The sequence below is a fragment of the Rutilus rutilus genome (genome assembly GCF_951802725.1).
Source record: "Rutilus rutilus genome assembly, chromosome: 23".
Taxonomy (NCBI): Eukaryota; Metazoa; Chordata; class Actinopteri; order Cypriniformes; family Leuciscidae; genus Rutilus; species Rutilus rutilus.
The window spans coordinates 7,736,840-7,756,760 of record NC_140233.1 but is presented as its reverse complement, the minus strand read 5'-3'; the positions used below and the strand labels follow the sequence as shown (position 1 = coordinate 7,756,760).

Below are 19,921 nucleotides of genomic sequence, written 5' to 3'. Positions count from 1 at the left end.
TCATAGTGAAAATCTGATTACTAATGAGATGCATTTGCTATAAAAACTAAGATGACTTCTAGTCTTTTTTTTGCAGAAAATCACTGTATGTGCAAACTTACTTTTATGCAGAGAAAATAAGATGTTCTAATTCATCCTTATACATTTTCTTGTTCAGATCCTAAATATGACGTTGAGCATGCGCTGAAGATTCTTCTGCAGAACAAAATAAACAAGGCACATTTTTGGTATAAAAATCTCCATAGATTGTTTAATACAACATACCATATTTTCAACAATTCAACATCAATAAAATTGTGTTAATTAAAAAAAAGAAAACAAAATGCATATTACTTTTATTGCACAGAACAATTTTAAACATTTTTCATACTAGATTTTTTCACCTTTTTAGGTCTTTTTTCTTTAGTATAAAAGAATATTATGGACCACATTAATGCACATTATCATTCTGGGCTGAATGTTGGAGAGGGCAGAGGTCATATAAAGATTTATTCGAAGTAATAGGATGAAAACAGTAGCTAGACCACAGAGGCAGAGGATCAGAGAAAGATTCAGGTGTGCGTGTGTGTGTGCAAGTGTCAGATTAACTCTAAAGTGGATCAGTAAGGGTTAAACCATCTGTGCAGCTTCTCCATCTGCAGCCTCAGTCAGCAGTACAAACCACTTAGCGAGGCGAAACCCATCTACACTGGAGCAAAATACAGTGCATAAACACAGCTCAGTGTCCTTCCATGGAAATCACCTGCCCTGCTTGGCCCAGATTAAACACGCACTTAAAACACAGCTGGACTGTGTAGCGAATTCATTAAACCATTGCATTTCAGCCCAAAAACCTGCTTCATACTCACTAACCAATCCATTTTTAACCAGCCTTTATCTAGCACTGCACCATTACACTTTCTTGTCAGCACAAACAGCCTACTTTCAATTTACTCCCACTTCTTTATTCACAAAGGTTGCCTGCCGTGATTAACGTGGCGCCATTTCCGCCTGTGGAAACATCTGCTAAATAACGCAATAATTCTTGGAATAGATATCTGTCATTGTAACAAACCAACACCATCTGAGTCCTTAGACTTGCTGGATAACTTTGAAATGGTTTCTTTGGGCACCAAAGCTTCATATAATGTAAAGAAAAAACGATCTGCAGCCGGTAAGACAGGTGTGAGACCAAAAGACAGGTGTAAGACTCAAGAGACAGATCTGAGACCAAGAGACATGTGTGAGACTCGGCAGCAGGTAAAGGTGATTGAGTGCTGTCGAGCATATTAACACTCTCACCTTTTGATGAAATGATTAATTCTGTTATGAACTCGCTTGCTCTCGCACATACAGTGCACACTCTGAGACAGAGCTGTACAGTCTTTGAATGAGTTTGTTATATAAAAATGTGATGCTGCAGTGCCATTAAATGGGTTTAAACCTGACCAGGCACAGCAGAAATGCTCACTGCAGGCTACAATGATCATCTCTATATAAAATTAAAGCAAAACGCACAACAAAAGTTACATAATTACTGCTGATTTCACTTGCCTAGCCATTAATCCAACAATAAACAACCTGTACTTGTTTATCCAGATGCTTGAGTCGTAAAACTCCCTCGGCTTATCTAACAAATGCATTTAAAATACAGATCCGAAAGCAAAATGAGGACCAGACAGCCGAGTGCAGATTCAAAGAAAGGAATGTGCGGTGAAAGTTGCACTATACACACATTTCTCTATAGCAGGAATGAAATGGAATCTATTATACTCTACATTCTGTTGTTAGACACAATGTAGAAGACATTTTGGGGGCGGATTTGGGCAAATTCAGCTGTTGGGTTTGTTAAATGTGCTTTTCTCCCCTGATTTATCTACTGTTATTCTTTCATAAAACTATTCATTTTAGTAGAAAACAAGAAATGAATGGGTTAAACAAATAAACAAACAAATAAAGAGGATGCAGGCAGCAGGACAGAAGGGAGAAGGATGCTCTGCCTTTGCATTCTGGAGGTCGACACAAAACATTTTGGAGGTTGGGGTTTTTCTTCTTTTTTTTTGCCCATAAAAATCCACAGGAACTTAAGTGTTTTAAAACAAAATCCTCTCTCAAAGATATTGGTCCCCGTAGGCTGAATTTAAGCGGCATCACAGAGGACTGCGCATGAGGACATTTTCCCCCTCTCATGTTCAATATTGAACAAAAGCACCAACCCCTGTGACGCACATCCATCTTTAGAAAGGGGGAAAAACACCCCTCCTCTATGGGGAGCTCGTCAGAGCCAGAGGTTCTTCAGGCAGGGAATCTCTTGTTTTTGTCTTTATGAGTTTTTGAAAGGGTCTCTTGAGCTCCCTGGTTGGATTATATCATTTTCATGTTAAATTTTCGAGGGGCATCGGCGTTGCCGCTGCTGCTCATCCCAGCGTCCGATTTGCGCGGGACGTACTCTATCTCAATGTTGTGTTTGCTGTTTCCTTTGCCTCTGCTCCAAAGAAAGAGCAGAACCAGGCAGAACAGAACCACACCCAAGAAGGAGATGAAGCCCATAGTGGTGGCGATGATTAGCGTCTTTATATCAAACGGGAACGGGACAGTTGCTCTTGTTCCATTGGCTCCGTTGTCGTTGGGTTGGTTGGAGATAAACGCCAAGGTTTTGTTGGGTTGGTTGGGCCAGTCTGGCGAGTAACTGTGGACGTGCAGGTGGGCCAAAGCGGTGTCGTTTCCACCGGCGTTGCTAGCAATGCACACATACGTCCCATTGTCCTGAATCTGAGCGTAGCGCACCTCCAGGGTGCCATCTGGGAAAACAGTGAGCCGTCCTATCGTTTTCGTGGTGATGAACTGTTTTTGTGGGGAAAGCCACATGATGACGGGCGTTGGGTCTCCGTCTGCTTGACACACGAAGTGGATGGTGGTGCCTTCGTCGACGAACTTTTGCTGTGGCTTCCGGTCTCGGATCCTAGACCTGCGACACGTGAAGTAATTGGGCTGAAGCACGTCAGGAAAGTCCTTGAACTCTTTTCCTTGAACGAACTCGGGTGAGGAGCAAGTCGGCTGCTGGCGGTTGAAGTTCAGCCTCCAGCGGCGTCGGAAAACCCAAAGCAGACGGCAGTCACAAGCCAGCGGGTTGTCATACAATGCGAGGGTCTCTAGGTTCCCCACTGAATGGAACACGGCCTCCTCCAGGGTGGTAAGGGCATTGCTGGAGACATTGAGGATTTTCAGGTAGTTAAGTCCTCTGAAGGAGTAGGGCTCGATCATTGTCAGTCGACCGCCCACCAGGTGGAACTCCTGCAGTCTGAGCAGGTCATGGAGCCGGTTGCCCTCGATCATCTGGATGGGATTGTAGGACATGTTGAGGAAACGAAGATAAACCAGGTGTCGCAAAGCCAAATATGGAATCGACGTTAAGTTTGCATTAGTGATCGTTAGGGAGGTAAGATTCAATCCGTACAAGCAGTTGGTGGTCATGGTATCCAGGTAGGGCCAGTTGGCAATTTCAAGGACTTTGAGACGGTAGAGCCGCTTGAAGCTGTAATCTCTGATGCTGTTGATGTTGAGGTTTCGCAAGCGCAACGTAACCAAGCTGTGCAGATGTGTGAAGGCCTCTGTCGGGACAGAGGTCAGGTTGCACTTCTCTAGTGTAAGCTGCTCCAAGCTGCTGAGGCCATGAAACGCCCGGTGGGATATGAAGACAAGGTCATTATCCCCAACCTCCAGAGACCGCAGGTTGTAGAGGTCCTGGAACATGTAGTCCAGCAGAATTACGATCTTATTCTCACTGATGTCCAGCTTTGTTAGGTTACTGAGGCCTGTGAACACTCCCAACTGGATGAGCTTCAGCTTGTTGCTGCGCAGTCCCAGACTCTGCAGGCCGTACAGGTTGTTAAAGGCGCCGGGCTCAATGGCCGAGATGGTGTTTTCATTGAGCTCCAGCTCTTCCAAGTGCGGAAAGGCAGAGAACTCATCTGGGTTGATGGTTTTGATTCGATTCTTGCTGAGATCAAGGAGTCGTGTTTCCGACGGGATCCCCTCTGGAACGGACATCAGTTTCTTGCGGTGGCATAAGACCGAGCGCTCCTGAGCATTGCACTCGCAGCGTGATGGGCAGCCCGTGGCAGAGCCAGACAGCACTGTGCCCAGCATCAAGATTAGAATGGGCTGCCAGCATGCCACCAGGAAGCTGTGCCCACTCACTTCCCCTGCTACCATCCTACCGGTTACCTGCACAGACGGAGAAAAGAGAAAAAGTGCACTGAGTTATAAAAGATGAAATTCAAGGCATCCAAATCAATAAACAATTATACTGCACAGTATATTGACTAAACCTTCTACTCTGCTATTTTCTTTGGCGAGCAGCATATGGCTCTAAAACATGAGTGAATTGTGTATTTATTGAACACTGTTCATTGAAAGAATGGAGAGGGTAAAAGTGTGTTTTATTAAGAGTTTAACTAATATAGCAGATATCATTTTCCATTTCCAAAGTGTCAACTACGTGTTTCATTACATTATAGGCTCATTAAACGACTGCACTAAGGACTGCTGGATTATTCACAACTGTGAAAAGGAAGAGCCAATGGCGTGTACTTGCATAACTGCATGAATTGGCACTTTTGGATTCGATCTCCTTTGTTTTGACCCCAGCTAGTTCAACTTCAAAGGCTTTTAACACACAGTAGCACTCACGCTAACTGAGCTCAGGGACTTGACTTGGAATCCATTGCAAGGGTTACATCACCATCATAAGGTATTTATGAATCCTCTAAACCTCTGGTGCACCTAACACAGCTGAGAAGTGAGTTAGAAGGCTGTTGTCCCAACCAGCATTTTCACTCTCAAATCCTGTGAGCGTTCACACTTCCGTGTATCGGATCCATTTGAAACGATGGCACGGAGGCATATGTGTGAATTTATCCACAATTTTCAAGGAGAAAAATCCACTTCACAGAAAGTTGGTAGCCATAAAATCGCTAGCATATGCCATCTGCGAGACAGACCAAAAGACGTTGGATTAAGACTCTCTGATATCTTACTTAAAGACATGCTGACCATTTAAATCTGTACACAGAGATTCTAATGCTTTCTGAAGCAGCAATAAACACTGTTCATGCACAACTGCCCTCATTTTAAAGTTTAGCTTCTTTACAGTCTTCTGAAAATCATATTTTAGAGGAAAGTGTCCACCTTGCTATCTAATGCCTACATAGGCAGTATCCGAATGAAACCTCATAAAGGTCTCATTCTGAATACTCTACACTGGCAGCATCTCCACAAATAGTGTGCAAACAACCCACAGTTTGGTGTTAGCATGTTGCAAAACTAATAACATGTTACTTTAAAACACATAACATACATAGCACACACAAAAAAAGTACTTTTATAAACACTTTTCGGTATCTCGTCTTGACTGATCCGCCTTCTTTGGAATTTTTACAGAGCTTATTTCTTGTGAATTCTGGGATTGCCTTATGTGGTAATGAAAACATACAATGCTGCCCTAAAATTCAGCTAAAAAAGCATCTAAGAAAGATTTAAATTATTCATAATAACAGTTTTTGCATAGAGAGTGCATCTATAACGCCTTAAATTGCTCTCTAGGTAGGCAGCTCAATTGGTTTTGTAACAGAGCTTACATCTCCAGTGAATGTCAGGTTTACATTTTTTTTTTTTTTTTTGCCGTCACGCTATTCTCTACCGACCCGTCGTGACTCTGATTACGGTTTCATAACCACCTACACAGCACTGGAATACTCCTATTGAGAACATCAAAGAATGTTCATTTCCTGTTTGTGTAACACAACATCCCTGTCACATGATCATAAAAAAGATGTACAACTTGCATCGGGAAGCCTGACGCCAGTGATGACTGCTTTTGTCTTTTCAGAAGTTTTCAGTTCAACGAACTGATACTTAAAATAGTTATTTAGGGAATCACAAATCTTGCAGCACTATGACCATTAAAAATTGCCATTGGTGTGCAGAAGAACTCCTGCCCACACAAACACAAAATGCACTGTATAAATGTAGAAGAGATTCACAAATATTTCAGAAGAGGCCAATTTGGATTTTTGTTTGTAATTTGCTGTAATGAATAAATTGCAGTGATCTAACTGTGAGCCCCAGTTGTTCATCGGGATCAATAATGAAGCCACTGAAGGGTTGAGTTTGGCTGGAAGCATTCAGCATGTGGCCCACAGGCACGGTGTTAAACCGTTAGCACTGTTGAGGGGAGGCTGGGTTCAGTTCAAAGCAAATTAAGCAGCCTACAGTGTGTGCTGCCAAAACCTGAGAACATATGGAAATGTTCTTCATATGAAACCGACTTAAAAGAAATATCACCGCTGTCTGGTCACCAGACTAGCAACAAGCTGAAACATTATTCAGCTAATGATGTGTCTTCGGAAATTTTATCAAATAGCATTATGTATTATCTCTCAGTGAAAAAAGAAAAGAAATGGTTGACTGTTAAGCCCTCCTACTAAAACTCATGTTTTTGGGATCTGTGATCTCTCTATCCCCCCTGTAAAATTACAGTAAAAGTAGCATGAATGACGTGAGTGCATAAAGTAATGCAGTGAGGTAGTTTGTACTTTAATGTGGTGAATTAATCAATAAAGTAATGCAGCAAACTAGTATGTGAAGTAACAGAGAGGTAGAACGTAAAATACACAGTCAGATAGTGTGTAAACTCAAATTAATTTAGGTAATGTGTATTGTAATGCGGTGAAGTTGAGTGTAAAGTAATGCAACAACTAACATGTAAAGTAACAGGTAACAAGTACTGTAATTTCAAATAATGCAGTTTGGTAACATGTAAAATAACTTTCTGCATTAGTGTGTAAAGTAACTGTGATAGTGTGTAAAGTAACACTGCAAACTAGTATGTAAAAGAGAGGTAAAATAATGCAGTGTGGTAGTGTGTATAGTAATGCAGCGAACTATCATGTAAAGTAACATGTAACAAGTACTGTAAATTAAAATAATGCAGTTTGGTAACGTAAAATACCTTGCTGCATTAGTGTGTAAAGTAATGCAGCAAACTAGAGGTAGCAAGTAAAATAATGCAGTAAGGTGGCTTGTAAAATAATATAATGTGGTGTAAAAAATTATGTAATGCAAGTGTGTAGTGTGTAAAGTAACACAGCAGAGAAATATGTAAAGTAACAGAGGTTGCATTTAAAATAATGCAGAGTTGTAGTGGGTAAAGTAGTGTGATGCCGCAGTGTGTAAAGTAAAGCAGTGCAGTACAGTAGTGTGTAAAGTAAAGCAGTGAGGTAGCATGTAAAGTCACGTGGTAAGTTAGTGTGTAAAAGCTGGAAGGTGATTTGTAAAGCAACATGACGAGACAGTTCGTAATAAACATGGTGCTGCTGCATCTCTATTCTGACATGATTGCATTTCCATCTGTTGCATCATTTACTATTATATATTTATGATACATCTGAATCTCTCACAGTAAGGTTGTGAATAACTGCAGTCTGGAACAGGACGGTGTTTCCCAGCGGCAACAATCCCACTTAAAGACGGCAGCTAAATACCTGAGCAGCAGAATCCTCCTCACATCTGTCACGGCTATAGGAGCAGCGCGCTAAGAGTCTAATCTAGTTCAGAATCAGCCAGTTCACTAATCCTGTACACACACACACACACACACCAACACACATTCAGGTGGACTTATTTCACTTCAGCTTCATGTAGGTCAGTTCAGCGCACGGACACCTCACAGGACAAAGTTAAACACACTTGGACAAGAATAACACAACTCCGGCTCATCCGTAAATCAATCTGATTAATTGACTTAATGAAGCTCTGCTGTTACTATGTAGAAGACTAAGTCTTCCAAGTGAATTAATCTCTTGAATCCGTTCACCAAAACATCAAGTACTGTTCATTTCATGACCAAAAATCACTCAGTTTTTAATTATGAATAAGTATTTCTGCATTTTATTAAATGTGTAAAAAAAAAACTCAATTGTTTCTCCTAGTAATAAGTAATAATCGTAATAATAATGTTTCTACTGAGAAAAAGATCCAAGTAATGTCACATTTCTCCTCTAGAGTTACAGAATAGATCCCAGAAATGTCTCTAAATGTGCTTAGATTTAACAAGACTGCAATCAAAAGTCAGTGATCTCAATATGAACTCAAATGTTTTTCATCAATTTCCAAATTCCAAAAACGAAATCCATTAATTTTATAGCATTGCAGTTCTACTGTATGTGAATAATTATCTCATTAGTGTCTATTTTAATTTCTCCTTATGATTTTTAAGGTACAGCAATAGTGTCTCAACCAATGGCATGAGTGTTTGTCGGAGCAATGGAAGACAAGCGGAGTGTTCAGGAAATGCGTTTCATTATTTTTTACAATTGCGTTTGGTGACGCTAGTGGCACTGAAATCACATACTTCACCTTAGCTTTTCCTGAGCAACGAAATGTTCCTCTAGGCCTTTAAAGACAGTGTTCGAGGGTAGAAACAAACAACCAGCAAATCAGTCGCATCTCTGTGCAACAATAGAAAGGCTTCATTTCACTGCAAAACAAGCGTCAGGAAAGAGATTGTGTCGTTCACTTAAAGCATTTGTGTTCAGAACATGGTGTTCGAGACTGAAACAAGTCTGGGACTCAGAAACACACACTCAATCCATTTCTTATGGTCCGTGACTGAATCTGCTCATTTATTTGTTGCACTTGCTGCAGAATCGCCAGAGTGTGACTGAGTGTTCCCTCATTAGAGACCCTCCCCTCGCCCTTTCTGCTATTATTTTGTCTGTAGAGTAACTCTGGCTCAGGAAGTGCAAACAGTAAGGTTCATATTCAGAGCTTCAGATCTGACCTTCTGAAAACACCTCCTCCCAGACGAAACAGCTCCATCCTGCAGCCCTAACAGCTCCTCAGAGCTCAAACATCTCCGGTTTCACTCTCTCCGCTGTCATTCTCTGTTTTTCTCACTCTGAGGGGAGGGAGACACATTGACCCTGAAGCTACAGGAGAAGAATCATCAACACAAGCCCAGGACGGCAGCTGGAATCAGGAATAACGAGGTCCAACACACCAGACATCTCAGCGCTGAGGAATCAATCACACAGGGAAGGAGTGTTACAAACAGGGTAGACACACAAACATAAGATGTAAACCTAGCCTCACTGTCTATTGTCTACTAAGGAAGCTTCTGGGGCAGCAACCTAACCGAAATGGAGCCTCGTAATAATTGATCTGATACGCTCTTAATGGGCAGAAACTCCATTAACAATCCCTCCCTGGCCATTAAGTGAACCGACTTGCCTTAAAGGGACTCGCACTCACAGTTGATTCTGATGGAGTTTGACGTTAGCACGTTGCCAAACTAATGACTTGTACACACAAATACTCAAACTTTCCTCACAAATTTGAGGTATCATTCATTTTGAATATAGGGCCTCATAATAAACGAGAATGGAATCGCAGAATCCAGTCATAAAAATGTAATTTACTGTATGACGTGGAATGTCACAGAATTTGGCCAAAGTTGGATGAATAAATCAAAAGTAGGGTTGTACACTTATTCAGATCACCATATGGGCTAGTGTCTGTGAATATTAAACCGCAAAAATATATATACATTTTATAATCTGTAGTCTCACTATATAAGGACACTTCATTTGAACTTCATCTCCAGAGCTGCTCTTAGATTCACTTCATGGGCATTTCACCATTTCATTTGATAAAACTATCAGATACACACAATAATAACAGATGTAATAGGGCCCTGTACTGTATGTAGTGCAAATGAACTCTTTCCCCGCCATTGATGGAAATTTCCGGCTCTCTGTGTTTTCACTGTTATAGGGTAGGGGGCGCTATATTACACATCTTCTGAAAGAATAAAGAATCTCATGATCAATACACAGGCGAAGAAGCAGAAACGAGCGATATCATATGTGAGCACAATACTGGCAGGGAAAGAGTTAAGCTAGTTATGATTGGAAAATCTGATAAGTACTAACAAGTGATAGTGATGCTTGCCTATATATAGCACACACACAAATACTGGGTCAAATAGTGCATTTTTACCTAACGAGTGTGTCTACAATGCTTCATCCTGGGTGAATATGTTCAAATCAACAACTTAACAAGCTATCTTTGTTTTGAAAGGTCGACTAGCAACTTTGTAGCTGGACAAGCTAATCACCAGCTAGCATGTTCCAAAACATCGACCTGGATTTTCCAGCAGGGCCTGAATATGATTTAGTCGACTTTCACGGGTTATGTACTGAAGTTACCTAACACATATGCTCGGAAAGAAAAGAATGACATCTATTGAAGTAGATGCTGAAAAACAGTGTAAAAGGACACCAGCGGTCACCTCGTTCTATGTCACGCATTAAAGTAACACCTGTCTGTGAAAACATATGCGCTCCTTCACTTTAAGCTAAATACATTTCTCTCACACTCATTTTCTTCTCTGAATAAATGAAAAGAGAGACGCTTTGGGGAACAGTGAATGAGTCATGAGATAGAATGAACTGAGAAACCCACTTACACAAATACACACACACAAAGGATGGTGTCCTAGTGCGTATTATGTATTATACAACAGTTTTCATCAATTTAGGGCTTTTCACACTTGAAATAGTTAACCCTGGTCTTTCTAAACCCTGGGTTAACATCCTTATTTGCATATTTGCAGTGTCAGAGTCATCGATTGGACGATAGCAGCATACACCCTGTTTACATAAAGGCTCTAGCATTGCGCATCCTCATATTATATTGCTGACTGTACTAAGTTCATATACTGAATGGACTTTTGGGACTATAAAGGGAAGAATGAAAGTCTCTTCACTCCAATTGTCGCATTTTCCGCCACCATTTGACATTTTTCACCTCAAACGCTGAAACTACCGCAGTGTTTCTGTGACAATGCGGGTTTATCGTCACAAAGGGGTGCTAACCCTGCTTCTAAATTATAAGTGTAAATTATAAGCGGGGTTAAGAGCAATGGGGTTAACCTGGGGTTAAAGGGATAGTTCACCCAAAACAATTCTTTTTTCATGTTTTTCCATTGAAGACAAAAGAAGATGTTTTGATGAATGTTGGTAATCAAACAGTTGACTTCAATAGTATTTTTACTACGGAAGTCAATGGCTACCGTCAACTGTTAACTACTTAAGGGTGAGTAAATGATGACAAAATCTTTTGGGTGAACTGTCCCTTTAAGTGCAGTGTGAGAAGCCAATTAGTGTCTTATAAGGTAATTCCATATCAGTTTGTAACTATAACTTTGAGGACAACACTGAAAATATCTGGTCATATATACACTAATAATCAAAATTTAGGGTCAGTTGGGACAGCCATTAAAAAAAAAAAAAAAAAAAGGTTAAGGTTAAATGGTTAGGGTTAGTATAAATACTTTTATTTAGCAAGGATGCATTAAATTGAACAAAAGTGGTATTAAAAATATTGATAAATGTTACAAAAGATTCAAATAAATATTTTTTATTCATCCAACAATCCTGGAAAAAATAAATCATGATTTCCACAAAAGTATTAAGCAGAATAATTATTACATTATTATTTATAACAATTATTGTTTCAACATTAATAATAATAGGAAATGTTTCTTGAGCAGCAAATTAGCATTTTTTAATGATTTCTGAAGGATCATGTGACTGAAGAATGGAGATTTGCATCACAAATGAATTACATTTTTTATATATATTCAAATAGAAATTTTAATATTACTTTACAATTTTCCTGTTTCTTTGCTGCATCAATGCTGATAGTCGGGGTCAAGCGGTGTCAGGAAGGGGGTCTCTGTAAGTGGCAGTTCAAGCGGGAAACCTGTTGGTCATGAGCATGTGAATTTGCCCATGATGCATCAGACTGACACTCATCTCAGAGTCTTAACATCTCTATTTGGCAGATGCAATTCAAACAATCAATTTCCCAGCATGCATTTCTGCATCACATCTCCAGGCCTCCTCTTCCTGCACACAGAGCGTGATTACCGGTTCATAAAGTAATTTCATCCCCGCATAGACTTGATTATATGTAATTTGAGGTTTCTGTAGCTATCGGCGCTCTCTTTATGAAACTAAAAACGCATTTTCTCAAACAAATTAAAACAATTTCACAAAAGTTTGAGAATAAAATGATAGCTAAGTCTACATGCTTAGGCTTGCTAAGGTAAGTCTGAGACTATGTTTGCCCATAAATTCACATTTTGGAGCTTTACAGCCACTGAAATACCTTTGTTATATGGAAAAGAGCAGCTTGGATTGGACTTCTCCATTTATGACCCATGTAAGAAATAAAATCGTATTGGTGAGGGTATGGAAGCCCATTTCAGTCTTAGAGTAAAAAAAAATGAAATGGGCAATGTATATAACAAGTAGAAAAAAAAGTCAAACAAGTTTGTAATGACATAATGAGAGTGAATACATTATTACAGAATTTATTTACAGATTTTTGGGTGAGCTGTCCCTTTAAATACGATTTGTTAAATTAAAGGAATTGTCATTGTCACATGACATAAAAAGACATCATAATTCCATCTATCAGTCTGAAATGTAAACGGTCCGTACTGTATTGTATATATTACAAAATGTCTGTGCAAATTGTTCCTTAATTCATGTTTAATAGAAATGGTCTTACAAACATTATACACACAAATTTGCCCATTGTATGATTTTGTATCTTGTGCATTGAATATAATATAAAGCACATTATATGCTGCATAGTTGTTTCCAGTCATGTGAAGATCTATTCTATTCTGGCAAGGTTCATATAAAACAAACCCAGATATTGATTTAGTTATTGTTCATACGCTCTTCATCCACACACAAACACACACTTTTCCTTAATAACTGTGTGTTTCTTGTCAGAGAGGACTCATTACAGTGTCATTTTAAAGAGCTCTTTTAAATTCACGCTGTACCGCCTGATTCACTCTTGGCTCTGATTTAGATGAAATATATTCAGACCTGCACCAGTAACGACGGGGAACGATGTCCACAAATGTGCGAAATGACACATTCGGCGCGAGGCGTTCAGCTTTGACACTCTTTCTGCAGAACATGTTAATGCCTTGATGCCCATCAACAGTATCGATCAGCATCGATCATCATTGAAACTCCAGACAAGCTTGAAGTGGCTGCCGGCTTTCTAGCTGGTTGTTTATGGTATATAAGACTAGTGGACCTGGTTGCACCCTGGTTTCACCCTGGTTTCACCCTGGTTTCACCCTGGTTTCACCCTGGTTTCACCCTGGTAGACTGTCTTGGTCAAGCTAGCAAGGGCTGGTAGGCAGTGTTTGACAACACCAGCTTGATCACCTTGAGGAATATTCCAGGTTAAGTTCAAGTTCAGCTCAATCAACAGCATTTGTAGGATAATGCTGACTACCACAAAAACGTATTTACACTTGTCCCTCCTTTTCTTTAAACATGAATAATAGAATGGATCAAATAATGAATGATTGTTGGACTGAAACTGATTTTGACTGGTTTGCCGTTTTGAATGTCATTGAAGCCTTATTTTGCTTGACTTCAGCTTTGACTCTTGCATTGCGTGTTCGTGCGTTTTGGGGGCGGAGCAATGAAGAAGGGGTGTGTTTGTTTGGGTTAGTTTCAAATACAAACAATGTTTCTCAGAAATTGCTTACTGCACTTTCAAGTTGATATAACGTTATATAAAGAGTCCTACCACAACAAGTAAATGAATGTTTTTTGTGAGTACATTGACTAAACGGAGACAGAGCATTTGTGCTGGATCAATCAAAAAAAATGTACTGGAGCAGGAGCATACGGATATATAGATTTGATCTGACAGAAAAATCCAAGCCTATATCCAAAATACTGTTTATGCCAATATATATTTTTTGAGTCAAAGGTGCCGGGATGCCGTTCCGAATCGTTACAGCTCAATCGAAGCCAGAAGATTCCTTTAAGCTTGTGTGACCCGGGTTTGTTCCAGCAGGGATGTGGTTCATAGAGCCGATAGTCTTCCTGCGAATCCATCAGGGAGTTTGTAAAGTGGAAATTGAACTGCATTCGGCTCAAATATGGAAAGACTCTTGATATCGCGCCGTCATCCTCCAACAAGTTTCCTGTCTGTGATGTTAGCTGCATCATCCACGTCTATCCATCTGGAAATGGAGGACAACCACATCCCCTCCTTTCTTTTTCCTCTTTAACACTGGCTTTCAGGGATCACACACACAAACACACACTTAGCTCAGTTTTCACCAACAGTTTTCTGTCTCTCTCGGTCAAGCTCATGAATCGTGTTCTGTCTCCAGGCGTCTGGTGAATGCCGCACACTCATCGTCTCCTGAAACACAAACCCTCGGCTGAGATCCCGTGACCTCTGTAACTCCACCGCCTCTACAACGCTCTTTTCCAGTCTTCAGAACACGAACCTCGGCTCGCTTTCTATTTTAGTCGCTGTCGATTGATCAGAATGATTCAGAGAGGAGAATCAACAACGTAAATCAATTCTACAGAACACACACTTACACACTTCATAGGCATCTACATATGTTAATGGACCTCAGTGCAATGGGCCTCTTCACCATTTTTACTGACAAAAATGTTGATCAAAGCTTTTTCGGTTTTATTTCGTCAACGATATCAAAGACGGATCGAAAATTAAATGATTTTAATTTAAATAGACGGCTGTCGAAGATATGACGAGGAAAAAAAATCACTGCAAGATATTAACAATGCACTACCAGTTACTCTCGTGACTAAAATGAATGAATATGATGAAATATTGAGTAAATATTGAAAAAATTTTTATGAAATGAAATTTTCATCAAAAGACTGTCTAAAACAGAAACAGAATAAAACAAAAAAGGCGGGGCTTAGCAATGGTTGCTGTAGAATATATAGAATACGGCCGCTTTAAGACAGATGTGTCCCAGCCTCCACATCCGATATTCTCCAAGGAAACATGAATTATCTGAGTATGCTCTCGTGCAGATCTGGGCTAAATGCTGGTGCTGTCGGCATGTTTACCTCACACAGTAAATCCAACAGGACTGCTGATGAATAAACAAATCCAATTAAACAAAGCGTTAGCCTGGGAATGCTTACCTCAGCCTCTTCAACACACCTTAATCGGAGCTTTAAGCAGCATTACTGCACGACTCCACTGTCCTGAAGAATTTATAACCACTCTGTACTCAGCTCACAAATGCCAATCGCCTCGGAGATACACACACGTATACATGCACACTACACTCTACACTCACACTCACACACGTACATGTACACACACAAACCTGATGGTTGTTGCCATCTCATTCAGGAAGCAAAACCAGCTGCTGAGCTTTCATCGATCTAGTGGCCTGAGAAGAATACTGATCACACACACACACACACACACACACACACACACACACACACACACAGCATCCTTGTCCCCAACACAAGGAGACACAAATTCAAAAATACTTAACAGCGACAAAACAAGCACTATCAAATAAAAATACAAGCACCGCCCACATTAACACATCAAGCTCCGCCCACATTAACACATCAAGCGCCGCCCACATCAACACATCAAGCTCCGCCCACACTCGCAATCGATTCACACATTTGTGATGTGAGAAAAATGTGTGATGACAGTGAAGGTTAAAGCAAAAGATATCGCTTGTAAAAACTAAATAAAAACCGTGAGCATTCAAGTACATGCCTAATAATTTCAGAGAACATTTTAGTCAAACTGAATTAGGCTACTTGTTAGTTTAAAGGAATATTAAACTATATCTGGAATATATCTGGAAATTTAAATTCTGTACTCACTCTTATGTCATTTATAATCTAATTGCCATTCTATCTTTTTATCCATCTATGTCTTTCTGACATCTATCTATCTATCTATCTATCTATCTATCTATCTATCTATCTATCTATCTATCTATCTATCTATCTATCTATCTATCTATCTATCTATCTATCTATCTATCCATCCATCCATCCACATGTCTTTTTGCAGTTCTATCTATCTATCTATCTATCTATCTATCTATCTATCTATCTATCTATCTATCTATCTATCTATCTATCTATCTATCTATCTATCTATCTATCTATCTATCTATCTATCTATCTATCTATCCATCCACATGTCTTTTTGCAGTTCTATCTATCTATCTATCTATCTATCTATCTATCTATCTATCTATCTATCTATCTATCTATCTATCTATCTATCTATCTATCCACATGTCTTTTTGCAGTTCTATCTATCTATCTATCTATCTATCTATCTATCTATCTATCTATCTATCTATCTATCTATCTATCTATCTATCTATCTATCCATCCACATGTCTTTTTGCTGTTCTATCTATCTATCTATCTATCTATCTATCTATCTATCTATCTATCTATCTATCTATCTATCTATCTATCTATCTATCTATCTATCTATCTATCTATCTATCTATCTATTTAACCTCCTGAGTCCCTGCGTCCTCATATGAGGACATTACATTTTTGCCTCTTGACACAATGATAGTCAAATTTGTAAATCTTAGACATGTTGGCCACATTTAGGGACACTGCCCACACCATCTTGTGGTGATATAACAACATTACACCAATGTCAGTGAGAAGAAAATGGCTGGAAAATCAGCAAAATATCAGCAAAACACTTCCCGAAAGAAAAATGACCCAGGTAAAAAATCTATTCAAATTATATGAATGAAACAAATGTATTTATGTACAATACTGTCTCCATCATCATATGGGGATTAAAGTTTGACATATTTTAGTAATAGTAGCACTCCAGGACATCAGTAAATGTGAAGTACTCGTTTGAGGACATTGGGACTATATTACGTTATTTATTCTACCATGTGGTTAGCTAAACTTGGGAATTTTTAGACGGATCACAATAGCATTGAAAAACAACATTTGTCTGTGTGTGTATGTGTGTGTGTGTGTGTGTGTGTGTGTGTGTGTAAGCATGAATTATTGAGTTAACATGGAAAAACTGGTTTACTGTAGTGCAGAAAACTGGTAAAAATCAAGAATTTCAAAATGAAAGTGAGCCAATAAGTGGCCTTCTACTGCTCCCTGCTGGCCATTACCAGTACTATTATAAAATTTTATAATAGTAAATAATAATATATAATAGTAAAGATTTTGTCAAGTGTTTATCACTTCATTTGTACTGACACTTCACATAATTGCTAGTAAAATGGTAAATTATAGACCCACTGTCCTTGCATGAGGACATCTTAATGGTAAAACATAGACCCACTGTCCTCGCATGAGGACATCATTTTCTGCAAAAACTACTTCCAGTACAAAAACAAATTTTAGTTATTATACTTATTAGGTCCAACTTATCCCAAATAGCAAGAACAATTATAAAATGCACACCAGGCAAGCTCTCGGGTCTCAGGAGGTTAAAAATTCCAATTTACCTTTGATATTTATTTTTTTAGAATAATAATAATAAACGATTGTTTTATTTAGATTTCCATTTGGATTATTTATTTATTTCTTAAAAAATATGAAATTTTCTAAATCAAAATGTACCTTTCATATATTTAAATAATAATAATAATGTATTTTATTTACATTTTTATTGGATTTTTTTTTTATTTCTTAAAAATAAACATATGATATATTTTTTCAATCAAATTTCCAAAATCAAAATGACTTTGTAGGGTTTTAATAAAATAATTTTCAGTTACATCATGTCATCTGACGCAGGTTATTTATCGCCTATATGGTATCGATTAAGTTTCATTCTAAAGTAAAAATTCTGGTATTGACTCGATCCTACCGCCCATTCACAATACAGGCGCTGCCCACAGACAGATGAAAAAACCCCTTCCACAGCACGAGCAACACCCACAACCCAGGCTCCGCCGCACGACTACCTGACATTTCCAAGTTGTTCCCATAGAGTCTTCCATTGTGATTAACATTTACTCCGCAGGCCTACAGCATCTTCTCCCTGCAACACTAATGAGCTCTGCTGGCTCGTTACTGCCAATTCATTTCCAGAGCATCCTCCGAGTCATCATATAAACATGAATTCTGCGTTCATGCATCATACATAAAAATGCAGTTTCATATTGCTTTATGAAGACATCTTGAACTGTATGCAATGTCTTTTTAAAGCATAATGTGATGCTGCGGCATTAAACATTTGCTGGAAAATATCACTAATGCAACAACGAAGAGAGGAAGAGTCCTTTGACAGCGCACAGATTTTCAAAATAATTTAATTTGGATGCACCATCCCTGACTGTTCGCTAAACAGACAGTAATTTAAATTTCAGGAAACTAATGCAAAACTAATGGATAAAATAATAGTTATTCAGTGGGGCTTTTCTCCTGGGCAAAAAGCATTTCATTTAAAGATTAGCGGTAAGCTGCTCTATTTCTCTCTCTCGCTCTGACAATGAGACTGTAAGTGATTTGACTTTTAAAGAGCCAGGGGTAAACAAGCGTGTGTGTGTGCGAAACAGGAAGTAATCAGCAATAAGACACAATGGCACAAGCTCCTCCCCTTCACACGCCCCTCCCGCTCATTTGCATAACAGCCCAGCTAAGATCTCGTGTTCCAACTTTTAACAGAATTTCCATCGTGTACATAAGAATATAAAAATCCACAGACACAAATTAAGTTCATAAAACATTCAGATTAAAAAAATTCTACACTTCCTTAAAGGGACAGTGACCCCAAAATTAAAAGACTCCAAAAGTAGTGAATACGACGTGTGCACTATATTTCAATTAATCTTCTCAGTTCATAAGAGAAGTAGCACTGTGTCTAATTCGTGACTGATTCATTATTTTGAACAATTTTTTTGTTATTTCAAATCATTTCAAATTTACCGGAAATAATTTTCTATATATTTACACAAAAAATATTTTATATTCAACTCTAAAAAGTAGTTGATTCTGATCAATGTCTGATTTGTGAATGATTCATTCTTTTGAACAAATCTTTTCAATGAGTCAGTTGATTCAGTTCACAAAACCAATCTGAAAAGATTCAATCACAAACTGGACTGATCTGGTTTTCGGGATCAAGAAAATTCATGTTTATTTGTCATCTCCAGGGCTTTCATGAAAACTACAGATTATACTTCCACATTTTTGTATCCCCGCCCACAGAGAGTCAGATCATCAGAGGGTTATTAACAGAACAGATATTGTAAGGGAAGGTTTTTCACTGAAAATTGTATCGTATTTAAACAGAGTATATGGACCACTATGGCAACAGCTTTCTTCCCTTTACTTTCAATGGCAGTTTCTTTCAGTTTTTGGCCTAAAACACAGAGTTCGTGGTCCTTCAGTTTGAAGGTTTTTCAGATTTTCCGTCACGCTGTTCCATCCATATTTACGGTTCTCTGCAGCCTTTAGCCACTGGATCCTTCACTGAAAACCGAAAGTAACTCACTTCTGACGTTTACTCTTTTGAATTCTTACAACTGGGAGCAATACAAGTCGACATCAACATGACTAAAATAATTATTTCCTACTAAAGCAAGACGGTATATGACTCTGGTGAGCGCATCCATCGCCGACTGGTGGGAGTGGCCTTGGACGGCAACATGCCCAGTGCATTATGGGTGTTGAAGTTTTCCAACCCATTTGGAAAAATGGAAGACAACAGCCTTTTTTTCTCTACTCAGGTAGCTATTTCAAAACCTTTTCGCCTTTCCACTGTATAGTCAGCCAAGCACCCAAAATGGTTCTTTGATGTTTCTTTGAAACCCCCTTTTGGAAGCTTTATTTCTAGAAGTGTTTATGACAACAGAAGAACACTTACTGATATAGCACACAAATCGTATGGAACACTTATAGGATACTTTTACAATGCTCTCGCATCCATTTTGTAAAACTAGAAAGCTTCTTTTTTTGTGTGTGTGTGTTCCGCCCTCTGTGAAGAAAGCCGTATGAGTTTTGAAACGACATTGGGGTGA

The 19,921-nt window shown here is 38.9% G+C and overlaps 1 protein-coding gene across 3 annotated transcripts in view; it reads right to left on the bottom strand.

The window, feature by feature from the left end:
* Positions 1 to 231: 231 nt before the first annotated feature.
* The window catches only part of lingo1a (leucine rich repeat and Ig domain containing 1a), a 78,940-nt gene continuing 59,250 nt past the window's right edge, over positions 232 to 19,921 (bottom strand). For all 3 annotated transcript variants that reach the window (XM_084398049.1, XM_084398050.1, XM_084398051.1), the window contains one exon: positions 232 to 4,206. In XM_084398049.1, coding sequence (XP_084254175.1) covers positions 2,344 to 4,194 — 1,851 coding nt within the window. In that variant the 5' untranslated portion in view covers positions 4,195 to 4,206 and the 3' untranslated portion in view covers positions 232 to 2,343. The remainder of the gene's footprint in view (positions 4,207 to 19,921) is intronic.